This window comes from Anneissia japonica, unplaced genomic scaffold (genome assembly GCF_011630105.1).
Source record: "Anneissia japonica isolate Jap-2015-1 unplaced genomic scaffold, ASM1163010v1 scaffold287704_len1198815_cov201, whole genome shotgun sequence".
Lineage (NCBI taxonomy): Eukaryota > Metazoa > Echinodermata > Crinoidea > Comatulida > Comatulidae > Anneissia > Anneissia japonica.
Genome location: NW_022731578.1, coordinates 700,140 through 712,685, shown reverse-complemented (window position 1 = coordinate 712,685; position 12,546 = coordinate 700,140). Strand labels below are relative to the sequence as shown.

Genomic DNA, 12,546 nt, shown 5'->3' with positions numbered 1-12,546 from the left:
CCCCCACCTCACCTAATCACCGATCCCCCACTTTCCCACCCCCATCAGCTCACTTTCATTTCAAGATCCCTACACCACTGATGTTAGGACCTGCTAGAAGGAAAAGTTTGTAAGCCTACTACTGCTATACAGAATCAGATTGTGTCCTATAGTCAAAATACAAATGTATGTTATTTTTAATACCGGCATGGTTGTAGTATGTTATTTTTAATACCGGCATGGTTGTAGTGTCTTCTCTTCAAAAGAATTCCTGTTCCTGTATTTTAACAAATTTCAATTCAAATAATAATTCAAAATTTCTTCTATACCGGTCATATGTATGCAGATTTATTTAAACTTTAATTATTGAGATTAGGCCTACAGATCGGCAGTGGAGGTCCCGATTTGTGAGAAGAAGAGCATGTGCACATACCGAGTAGGCCAAACATTGAAAAACTTTGATATTCCAATGAACTATAGCAATCAATTTGAAAAATAGAAGATTCTGACTAAGAAATGCTAAATAAAACTGAGAAACTATACTATATTTTTTTTTAATTTGTTTTAGCCAGGGTCCGCACTGCATACTGTACCTTGGCAGTCCGCCACTGCCTGGACCCCCTCAATTTCAAATTCCTGGATCCACTGATGATCATTACACTCACTTGCAATCAAATTCTAACTCAAGATTGTCCAGACCTGCAACAGCTGCACCAGAGATCTGTGGAAAATACTTTTCTACACATTGTACAACATCACTTTTTGACAACATTTTTGTTTCTACTAACTCATCATTGTCATTCTCAAAGAAAAAACTTGTGTTTCTAACAGCAACAAACTTTCCCTTATTTTTGTGGACCAATCGAAGGCTGTCAAGAAATGGAGACAGTGCTTGGGGCCCTTTGACGGTGAAAACCTTTCCCATGGAATCAGCAAAATAACTTAACTCTCTTGCATCAAGAGTCATCTCTGAAAAAACATACCATTTTTTGTCTCTAATGATTTCATTTGGTAACACTGGTCGAAATTTTGTAACAGTCTGAATTCGCTGTACGATTCCATTTTTGCGTACAAACTGACACTGGAAAAATCCTTGATGGTAAATGTCAGAACATTCATCAAATTGCATTGATATAGGCTGTTCCAGAAGATAGCCACACCCAACATCAACATAGTATACATCTCCAGGCCTGATTACTTCCTTCACGACAATAGCAATATGATTTCGAGGGTACCGGATGTCACAGGATATAAAGTGCGCTTGGTAGCCTAGAGAATCCAGAAGATACTTAAAGAAAACATTGTGATTATAGCAAAGACCACCAACCCTAGAGAATACATCTCTTTGAATTTCTTCAAAAGTTGGACAATGACGGTCCTCTGTTTTAGTAGCCAATAGAATGAGGTTCTGAAAAGGCTCCAAGTTAACATACGTTTTCATCATGCTACAGAGTAATTCATATCTATTCTGCTTCAGCTTTTCCTCTACATTTGAAATTTCCAGTATCCTGTTTATGAAGTCAATGGATTCGTTGATTGTCAACATCTTGTTCTGGAAAATGAATTGAAAATTTTAAATTATTAATTAATTGTTTTTGTTAAGTTCAATACTAAATTTGAGTTGCTTCCTTTGGATATTTGTATGCAAGTTGTTACTGCAGCTTTCGTATAAAAATTTAAGAATGAGAAAACATGTCGCCAATTAACGCTTTTAAAAAAACAATTCCTATAATTTTCGCATTTAAGAATCTCTAGTACAATTGCATTAAATTTACTGGAGAAATCCAAGAGCAATTTTCACCTCCAGAACGTTCTTGTGAACAGGGAGGAACTCAAAATTGCATCTTTAACAATCTACTGTTATACTGTATAAGCAAGTCCAACAGATTTGTTTGGGCCATCAATGACGGAGGAAATCTTTCAAGTTCCAGATTCCTTATTTTCAGAAATGCCACTCTCATTGACCTCCAGTCAAAACTCCTAGTACAGTATTTCGGAGGCAATCACCAGTTCCAACTTAACTGTGTTCATTTTAATACCTATTGGTTCTTGGTCCATTATTGATTTACATCAGTCAAAAAGACAGGATCTAAACAAATTTCAATAAAATAATTAATAGCACATTTGAGAAGATCAAATTCTTCATTCTCATCAGTGACAAGGATACAACCAAAGATAGGAATCATCTATGACATGTCGGTGACACAGGTTACGGGAAGTGAAATATTCCAGTGTTTGTCGCATGTATTTCTACAAACTTTTTACTTCAATTTCAATCTTTATTGGTCCAATATTTAAAAAAAAATACATGACTAAGCCTTGCTGATAGCAGGCGAAACGTTAACAAATAAATAGTGAGTAAAGCCTGTTTTCCACAGAGGCGAATTTATTCGCGCAAATCAAAGGCATCAGTTTGGTTCCTGCTAACTCTGATTGGTTGCACATTTTTTTCGCTTCACAAAAAGTAGAAACAGTTTGAACTACCAATTTTGCTGGAGCCAAAACTCCGGAGTCTGATAGAAATGTGAATGCGCATGAACCGGCGCTTTTGACTCGCGCGAATAAATTCGCAAGTGGAAAACCGGGAAACCAGGTTTATCATCTCAATTTACAATCGTTTGTATCATTAAAAAGGAACCTCTAATACAGATATACTAAGGATATTTTGAATTATATTTATAGATGGCGGTAGAGATTTACACTTCAACCAACCTGTACTGGTGTACTGAAAGGGTTTGGGCGAGTTTGTTGGGGGTGAGTTTGTTAAGGAGTAAGTTTGTTGGGGTGGGGTGAGTTTGTAGAGAGGGCGACTGTGTTGTGTCAGGAGGTGAGTTTGCAAGGTGGGGGGGTAAAGTTTGCAGGGGGAAAGTTTCTTAAGGGGTGAGTTTGTAAGAGGCGACAACAATGTATAGAGGGGGGGGGGGGCCCAGTTTGTTAGGGGTTGAATCTGTAAGGGCAAATAGATTATCACTCCCGTCCGCGTCAAAATTTCGGGAAATATTGATACGGGAACAAAATAAACATTTTTTTTGCCGCATCAATTATTTCAACAGCATAAAAATAACTACCGTATGCAATTTTGTTACTGGTACTTCAAGTACATTTTCTTTAAAAAACTATAAAATTAAACCAGTTTTTATACCGGTATTTACTATTTACAGGCCAAATATAAACAGTCCCACCCTCATCGATAAAAACAAAAGCGAAATAATCTATTGTTCCGATAAAAATTTAAAAAAAAAAAACCGCCCTCCCTCATCAATTTTTCAACAAAAAAAGTAAATATAAATTTAATAATTTTTTCTATGTGCCCTAAGAAGAGGGGCCAGTTTGTTAGAGGGCGAACTGAGAGGTTCCCTCTCTCTGGGTGGGATAAGTGAACTCGGTTTTGAGAATATCTGGCCAGACTTGAGCAAGAAGAAAGATATAAATATAAGAATGAGCTGTACTTACCAGCAGTAGCTTACTCTCTCAGACTCTGGGAACAAAAAATTAATTATATAAATTCAGTTACTAAGTTTTTGAATCGGTAATGAGTTGACATTCATTAACAAAAATTACTGCACTGATTACTCGTTCTCTCAGGTTCTCTGGATACGCCTGGCGATACCATTTTCTTCGAAGGTACTCTAGGACAAATTAAATTGTTAACTTATACCATTATAGTTCATGTACAAATTAATGTATAATGGTCGTCTTGGCCTTCGTCCTCTCTACTAAATAGCAGGCTAGCCTAAGCCAAAAGGCATACTGCTGTGATAAGTAGCCTTGCTTGCCTAGTCATGACTACCCTCCTTTTTAAGCATAGAATAGCCTATCTGGTCAAAGAGCTGGTGTTGACCCGTTAGTAGACGTCATGATTTGACGTAAATTTCCCCATGCACACGCAATGAAAACGTGGAGTGAGGCCCACCTAAGAAGTTTGCAAGATGCCAAAAGTCAGGAGTGAAAAGAAATCTAGGGTTCACCAACAAGTTATTAAACAAGGTATGATTTATAGGATTCTCATTTCTAATCGCTCGCTTGCTATAATAATTGTGAAAATAGATTTTTAGATAGGCCTATCGCTAGGCTAGGCCTACTGCCGCCGCATGGTCCTGCCATCCATACTGATTTGTCCCTTGACCAAAAATAAACACAGGAAGTGATCCCATTGGTTTTTTTTCAAGCAATCATTTAATTTATGATTATTTTTGCTATCATAATTTCAACTGTGCAGTGTCTTCAGACATTTTCTTCTTTCTTCCTGTCAAATTAAGTATTAACATTGTAAATTTTGTAAATGTATTAATTCAAATTGCAAATTTTGTAATAAGTTAGAATTTAATTTTTCCCTTTAGTTTTACATTTGAATTGTGAATTGTTATGAAACTGTATTTTAATCACCTTTTTATGGATATTCTTCTGACATGCCATAGTGCATAGCATTACTGAAGTTTAAGGTTTTGTCAAATCAGCTCCACCAATCAACACCTTGGATTTACATAAAGTTGTCAGAACAATATCCACAGCCATATCTTACCATTGTTATTATAACAGAACTTCAAATCAATTACTAAATGTTCCAACACTTGCAGGGATCTTGTTTAACACTGGTATTGGACAGCATATTCTCAAGAACCCACTGATTGTTGATAGCATGATAGAGAAGGTATGTACAAATAAGCAAATGGATGTCGAGTGAAAGAAGCAAATGGATATTGTTCTACAAGCTGTAGGTCATTAGATTGTGTTTCAAGACAGCTCACCAATCAGCACCGCAGATTTGTGTTAAATTATTCATGGTATTCAAACATATTGTGCAAATATATTGTGACGTGCCGGGGGTACTTACCAGACAGCATTTTTTATACCGACTAATCGATTGTGGCTATCTATCTTATATTTTAACACTATTTATACTGTATTTAGTTTATTTATTTTCATATTGAACCTTGGAAAAACAATAATGTAAAGAGAAACTTGAACATGCTTTTGGAGAAATCAATGATTACTTTGTCAGGTTAAATATCTTCATTTTATCTATCATTTCACACGATTTTTAATCGTGCATGAAATCCACTCACGATATTTTATAAGTTTACATGACCGTGATGCTTGTATACAATGACATATTTTTTCTTCTTAATTCATTTTTAAGACAATAAGAATTATTATTGTAATTACTTTGTTAATCTGCCGAGATAGTTAAAATTTATCAAGATATTTTAATTGATCACAATTGATTGATTTGCTTGATCCAAATTGTAGGCCGCATTGAGAAATACAGATGTATGTTTAGAAGTTGGTCCTGGTACAGGAAACATGACGGTCAAGTTGTTAGAAAAAGCAAAAAAGGTTTGTAAATAAATGCTGCTTTTGGTATTAAAGAAAAATACACATTTACTCATATATTGTATAGAAACCATGGAATGAAAAAAGAAAAATACAACAAAATTAACAAAAAAATAAAGTAAAGTTTCAACACCGATGTGCAGATTTTATATAAAAACCTTAAATTGAGATGCAAGGGAATGTTACATATACATGTTGCCTTGCATTTTTGTGATGCAGACTTGACCTAGGCCTGTAAATATTTTTTCTCTTTTATTCCCTTCTGTATGTTTTTATGTCTTAATGAATAAAGTGATTTTACATACTATGACCGAAAGATCTCAATGATTCTTATTTCCATTAAATTGTGTCAAATTGCAGACTACAGTATATCTTGGTTTTTCATATAAATAGCTAGTAAATTACTGAAATATGGAAAGTAAGCAATCAAAATATTAACAATTTCCTTTAAATAAAACCAGTATGTTTACAATTTTTAAAGATTAATAGCTTAACCAAGATAGTATCTATAAATTTTTTTTTTTTTCAGGTAGTTGCATGCGAGTTGGATCCTAGGCTAGTGGCAGAGTTACAGAAGCGAGTACAATCAACGTAAGTAATCTCTAATAAAGCAGACACAGCCTTTGTATGTACAATAATTATTGAATGTGTCGCTTCTACTTATACTTAAATGCACTGAATCACTCCACAACAATTATCACATGACCAAATTTAGCTACAGAATTTAGGCTAAATACTGCTGTTTTTTCTAGCCCTTTAGCTGCCAAGTTGAATGTCATTGTTGGTGATGTCTTAAAAACAGATTTGCCATTTTTTGATATATGTGTTGCAAATCTTCCATACCAAATATCTTCACCATTTGTCTTCAAGCTTCTTCTTCATCGACCGTTCTTCAGGTTAGTTACTCACTCTGCTTTTGTTTTTGATTGATTTTCTTTTATAATTATTTCTGCATTACCTCTCTATAGGAGATAATTTTGTCATTACTAATTTTAATTATAATAATTCACGATGAATGGACACTACCTGGCTTTGCTACTTCAATCCAGCACTCTTGACATCTTCTTTGTTTCACCGATAATTACCATCTATTTAAGACCAACAAAGTCATCTTTTATCATTCACTTGATGACGGTCATAGCATTCTATCTGAAACGTTGAGACAACCAACCCGTAATTTTACCTCAAAAACCATAGTTTTACACATGGTGTACCAAAATTTTTATGATTTTGTTATTGATACTCGCCACACAAACCTTCAAGAAATATTTTAATTCTTATAAAGTTCTTCTTTTCCAATGTATAAATATTAATTTGTCTATTTTAATTCTCAAAGTGCATTGAAAATTTTTAATGCACGAAAGCGATCATTCATTAGAAGTTTGTTTTGTAAATAATTCTCAACAAAACAGCCATCAAAAAATAAAGTGACACTGTAGGTATTATGTACAAAATTTATTTGTATTTGCTAATTATTAAACTTGCTAAGAGCTAGGCTTAGGTTAGGCCTACATACATTTTACCTAGGCCGATGAGGCTTAATTCTATGTCAGAGTGGCCTTACTCCGACAAGTGTGTTTGATGCAAAGTTTTCAGACTTAGAATGGCCTTGGCCCTCAGGGGTGCGAAACTCCTCTTAGACTTCAACTGACATCATTGTGGCTGAAACCCTCTCCCCCCTCCCACCCCCACCCCCCGAATAAAAACTTTCAAAAAATTGAAATGTATTAAAACAATACATTAATATATATTAATATATTATTATTATTCTTATACTGGTGTTCTTATTATTATTATTATTATTGTTGTTAATATTAATTTATCTAAGCACCTACAACATACCCACTTGCAATTTGTGATTTTTTATTTTTCTAATGAATATTATGGTGATTTTTCTTTGCTAGGTGTGCAGTGCTGATGTTCCAACAGGAATTTGCCCAGCGTCTTGTTGCCCAGCCTGGTGATAAGCTGTATTGTCGTTTGTCAATCAACACACAGTTACTAGCTAGAGTTGATCATCTGATGAAGGTGAGCTAAAGGAAGAAAAATAATAGCACTTATCATTAGTAATACAAAGTTTTAATATTAGTTGTGTAATGCCTAATAATAAAGTACAATTTGTCCAAGTCTTCTCGGATAAGGACTTAAAATGAAGGTCCAATGTACACATCTGGCTCGTGTGCACTTTAAAGAACAATTGCATCTTTCGGAAGAGTAGGGGGTTACCCCTTTGCTATGGTCCATGTTATCCCCTGTGATTGTGGAATGATGTGAACATGTAGCTACTTTAAGCGCCTCTTTACTGCCGCTAGGTATTCACGGACCACGCCCATATGCAATTCACGGACCACGCCCATATGCAATTCAGCACAATCATGCTGCGAGTTATGGGTTATTCTCCTACCTTTACCCACTTCATGCTGCATCACATTTTATTCTCGGAAATGTTTTGATAAATGGATCTTTCTGAAGTGAGTGCCAATCAAACTTAACAACTGACCAATCAGAACACTATTGTTTTGTGGGACCTTAACAACAATATCCAAGGGGCGGGGCTTAGCGGAAAGGTCCATTTCTTGCCCTGAATTCAATGATATTTTAGATAACTTGTCAGTGTTCTACTGTCAGGTAATCTGCCAATGGTCACATCTATTTTTTTGAAATGAAAATAAGGATGATGTTATATGATGCTTGCAGTACAACATGTAGATAGATATTCTGAAAAGAACTGTTTTGGTTGGTTGAGAATATCTCTGAGATGTTCTCAACCAACCACAACAGTTCTTTTATATATGTGGTGTACCGCAAGCATCAATATATATTATTTCTTCGCCATTGAAGCCTTCAAATAATACTGATGATGCTGAAATGATTCCTTTTTTTTTTTCAGGTTGGCAAAAATAACTTCAGGCCTCCACCAAAAGTTGAGTCAAGTGTGGTCAGACTTGAACCCCGCAATCCACCACCACCAATCAATTTCCAGGTATCCATATTATATTCATAATCAACACAATCATAATCATCACCACGACGACCACTGCCATCATTGCCATCTTCAGGAAAATGTTTGAACACATATAAAAGCATCAGATGTAAATTCAAGTAATGTAACTTCCATACAATACAACATGCATCTACCATAAGTTCTAGTAAGCAAATATTGTCAGGTTTGGAGTACACTATAGGGAACAGAAGCCGAAGGAGCTATTATTCCCGAATGCGATTTTTCAAAGAATTAATGGATCCTAAGGCGTCTATTTTTTTTTATAGTGTAGGCAATTACTTGACTATAATTGCTTTATAAGTCAGCTGTGACGTCCATCACCTTTTATTTGGCCATTTAAGTAAACTGTAAATCAAACTGCTGGTTGCGATGGTCAGTTGCTCAGTGATCACTGTGCGTGTATAGCTGTGCGTATTAGATTTGTTAGTAGTACGCACACTCACACTCTTTGCAAAGCTCTTCTCAGCTAGCTCTTTGTGATACGAAGATGAATGAATTGATTGTGGTTAATAAAGTTTATTATAATTAATTATTTCAGCCTTATTTTTTCAGTTCTTCTATAAGTCAATCACCTTGTTATCTCACAACCATTATGCCTTTCCATGCTTTGCCAAGGACGGTCTAGGCTTCAATTGTGTTCCAGCACCGTAGAGCAAGATTTGTTAGGTTAGCTGTGTGTATTCTTATCTTGGCCTAGCAATGAAACATTCCATCGCGATGCACTGTAGTAAAATCACCCCAGCTTTGAGCTTTTTGCACACTAGACTCAAAAAGTGGCAGCACTATCGAATTAGTGATCTGTTGGGAATGGGAAAATTCAGGGCAAATGAAAGTGATGACGTCACCACTGACTTATAATGTTCATTAATATCAAAGATCCTCATTATTTCTGTATACAACTTAATTACTATTTTCATAATGATGATTTTTTAAGATTAATGCTTTCTGAAGGTCGTACATTTGGCAGAATATTGAATATATTTTGTCATTACGGTCATCTTAAACTCAAATCTACATTGTTTTAAATTATACCTTTGTAGTAGGTTGCAGATGTACACAACGCATGCTTGTTTCGGATAGAATTTTAAAAAAACCATTGGACTGTATTCACATATAGAACTATATTTTTAGTAATAAAATTGGCAAATGTGACAGTAAAGAGGTCGGTGGGGACTGACTCAAGCCACATCAGCCCTTGAGATAAAGCCCTGGTATCAGTTGTCAGGCTAACAATAGACATATTGTATTGTTTTTACAGGAGTGGGATGGATTGGTGAGAATAGCTTTTGTGAGGAAAAACAAGACTCTGGTGGCAGCCTTTAAGTAAGTTTTCTATGTTACTACAATATGATTTATGTGATTATAAACCTACAAATACATTTTTTTAAAAATTATAAACATGAATAAGGACAGAACTGTTGTATAACACATTTAATTTTTTTTTATTGTACCAGAACAAAGTCAGTTATTGAAATGCTTGAGAAAAACTACAGGATACATTGCTCTATGAAGAACATTGTAAGTACAATATTGATGATGAGTGTCATTCTTTTCTATCTCCTCATGTTTCCAGGGAGGGGTTTGGGAAAGGGGTTGGTAATTGGTGAGGAATTCTAAATATGAATTTTTTAGTCCAGGACCCTGACCAAGGTTTTAGTCGGCCCCTTGGTTTGGACTTGGTGCACACCAGTCAGCAAATTTTTGGAGCCACCACTGCTCACAATCTTTGAAAAACTGTTTATTTTATTCCTGTATGAGGCAGCTCTCACAGATAGGGCCCCACCCACATCGTAATTTATATTATTCTCTTGGATAAAGATGGACAAAGGAAGCAAGCATGCAATAAATAATATTATTGTTTATAAAATTAAAACTATATAAATTTATAAACATTTTTGTGCTTCCAACTACTTTCACAGAAAATTGAAGATAACCTAAACATGAAAGAGAAGATCTCAGAGTTGCTAGAAAAAAATTTGTTTGACAAAATGAGAGCTAGAATGATGGATATTGATGATTTTTTACGGTGAGTATTTCACTTTCAGTATACTTATTATAAAAGAATTACTTAGTACTCTACTTGTTTCGTTGGTTTCCAAATTTTCACTTGGGAACTTAACTAGCAGATGACCAAAATGGAAATAAGTTTTTTCTGTTATACTTGAAATTTGTGTTATTGTTTTGTATTGTATGAGTTCCAAATAAAGTCAATCAATCAATCAACAATTACAGTTCCGTAGCTAAATGATTGGCATAATTATCTCTGCAGGCAGTGTGTGTTGTGATAACTATTTCTGAGAAAGACCATTCAAAAATTTTGTTGTTCTTAGGAAAAATGAGTATTCATACTTTCCTGGAAGTCTGGGGTATATAAAATTGGTTATTATGGTTATTATTTCCTCTTGTTGCAGGAGTTTTGGTTTAAGATAAATTGGTGGGTCGATGTCGGTATATCTATTGGTGATTGATATATAACTAAGTCATTTGATGGGTTCTGTTCTGCCATTTTAGTTTTAGGTGCTCCCATTCCAGCTGAGCAATCATATTTGTAACCCTACTATGTCTACTGAAGTCTTGGATGAAACGAGCAACTCTACATTGCAATCGCTCCAATGCTGTTATCTTGTATGACTGATTCTGTATGGATTCCAAGTCACTATTATATATTTCTAAGTCAGGTCTTATGAATGTGAGGTTGAGCCTTTCTTTTACTGCTTTGGAGCACATATAAAATTGTGTTTGATAAAATTTCAGAATTTTGTTTGCCTTGGTGACAGCATTCTGTGTCTGCTTTTCCCATCCCGGACCATTTTAGATGATTATTCCAGTAGTTACAGTATTATATACTGCATACATAGATTCCAGGCATCTGATTGGTTAAAAAGTAGGTAATAACTTCAACCATCACTCGCATGACTTAGGTTGAATCATAATTCATAAATTCTCGGGGAAAAAAGTACTACGTTAAATGATAGTGCTTTTTTTCCTATGATGATCATCTCTAGGCCACACTTAGAATGTCACTGTGTGATTTATAACATGTACGAATGGTAAAGGGGACTGCAACCTACGACAGGAGAGATTGGCACTTGGAATGGATCAGTGAGCACTATCAATTGATGCCTAGCGTAGGCATGATGGGGAGACCATACCTAGCCTACTATCTTCCCTCGGGCCTTGAGCAGTCAGTATTTGTCTACTGTCTTTATATTGTGTCCATTTTTTCGAGATATAATTTGAAAGATTGTCAGTTTAAGACTTGTCTGTTTTCATTTCAGGTTGCTCCAGCTTTTTAACTCAGAAGGAATTCATTTTTCATGATGCAACATCTTGTCACTCTGCTATAGACTACATGAGTAATAAGGTCTTGACCACAACATATGTAATTGCCATTCACAAATAATTATGGCAGTACCAGTTACTGGGGTTGCAATGACACCTGCACACTTTACTCAGCTTTGAGGTCAAGTGCAATAAACATACAGATTCACAGACATGGTGGTTGATGTTAAGGTAGAAACTTTCCAGGATGTGTGCAATGGAAAGATGAATTGTATGTTTGAAATTTAACCTGTAAATCAAAATAGGTATGCCAATGGGTGTATGTCCTGAATCATGTCTTGATCTGCTCTATCTTCAGACAGTGCTCATTCCATTTGAAATGATTTATGTCACAGGTTTGCATTGCATTAACTTTGACTAAGACCAAGGATAACATTACTTTGGTCAATTCGCACTGGAATTTAATAAATGGCTGATCGACCGATGTATGATTTTTGCAAATAAATTCTGTGAAAAGTTCAGTATTAGTTGCACATGTTCATAAGATTTCTATTTGCCACTTGGAAGACAGATATGAAGTGGTTAACATTTTTATGAAAATTATGTTTAGAAATGATTGAATAAAACACAAACAAACATTATTTGTAAAGATAAAAAAAGTACAATGGGTACTTGGTTTATTGATTCCCTCTAGACTACAACGGGAAGCACTACAACACAGGAATTGGTAAAGTTTTGAATTCTTAATATTTCAAGTGATTTGCAGTATCAACAGGTCTGACAGAAAGACCAGTGTGTGTCATTAAAATTAACAAAAAATACCATCTTTATGTCTATAACCATATACTGCCCTAAGCATAAACACCTTGCTACAACACCCCACATCAGAGTACTGTATGGGGGTCAGACCTACACATACATGTTAATGCAGAACACCATGCCTTTCC

At 35.1% G+C, this 12,546-nt stretch overlaps 2 protein-coding genes across 4 annotated transcripts; one reads left to right on the top strand and one right to left on the bottom strand.

Moving 5' to 3' along the window:
- Positions 1–305: 305 nt before the first annotated feature.
- LOC117115412 lies at positions 306–3,706 on the bottom strand. 3 transcript variants are annotated; one of them, XM_033259188.1, is made up of 3 exons: positions 3,433–3,706; positions 2,019–2,068; positions 306–1,531 (listed from the first exon to the last, which is right to left on the bottom strand). In XM_033259188.1, the coding sequence occupies exon 3, from the start codon at positions 1,523–1,525 to the stop codon at positions 641–643; it is 885 nt and encodes a 294-aa protein (XP_033115079.1). In that variant the 5' UTR covers positions 1,526–1,531; positions 2,019–2,068; positions 3,433–3,706; the 3' UTR covers positions 306–640. The 3 variants fall into 3 exon arrangements, with proteins under 3 accessions (XP_033115079.1, XP_033115078.1, XP_033115080.1); XM_033259187.1 differs by lacking the exon at positions 2,019–2,068; XM_033259189.1 differs by lacking the exons at positions 2,019–2,068; positions 3,433–3,706 and adding an exon at positions 1,781–2,010.
- Positions 3,707–3,815: 109 nt separating this feature from the next.
- On the top strand, positions 3,816–12,258 carry LOC117115411 (probable dimethyladenosine transferase). Its single transcript, XM_033259186.1, has 11 exons — positions 3,816–3,966; positions 4,557–4,630; positions 5,230–5,316; positions 5,843–5,904; positions 6,066–6,209; positions 7,218–7,341; positions 8,204–8,296; positions 9,576–9,640; positions 9,772–9,835; positions 10,237–10,343; positions 11,596–12,258. Exons 1-11 carry the CDS (start codon positions 3,909–3,911, stop codon positions 11,636–11,638), a joined length of 921 nt encoding a protein of 306 aa, XP_033115077.1. The 5' UTR covers positions 3,816–3,908; the 3' UTR covers positions 11,639–12,258.
- Positions 12,259–12,546: the final 288 nt, after the last annotated feature.

Coding starts and splice junctions, on each gene's coding strand:
- LOC117115412 (XM_033259188.1), bottom strand. CDS start 1,525: ATGTTGACAATCAACGAATCCATTGACTTCATAAACAGGATACTGGAA.
- LOC117115411 (XM_033259186.1), top strand. CDS start 3,909: ATGCCAAAAGTCAGGAGTGAAAAGAAATCTAGGGTTCACCAACAAGTT. Junction 3,967..4,556: donor CCAACAAGTTATTAAACAAG/GTATGATTTATA, acceptor CAACACTTGCAG/GGATCTTGTTTAACACTGGT. Junction 7,342..8,203: donor GAGTTGATCATCTGATGAAG/GTGAGCTAAAGG, acceptor TTTTTTTTTCAG/GTTGGCAAAAATAACTTCAG.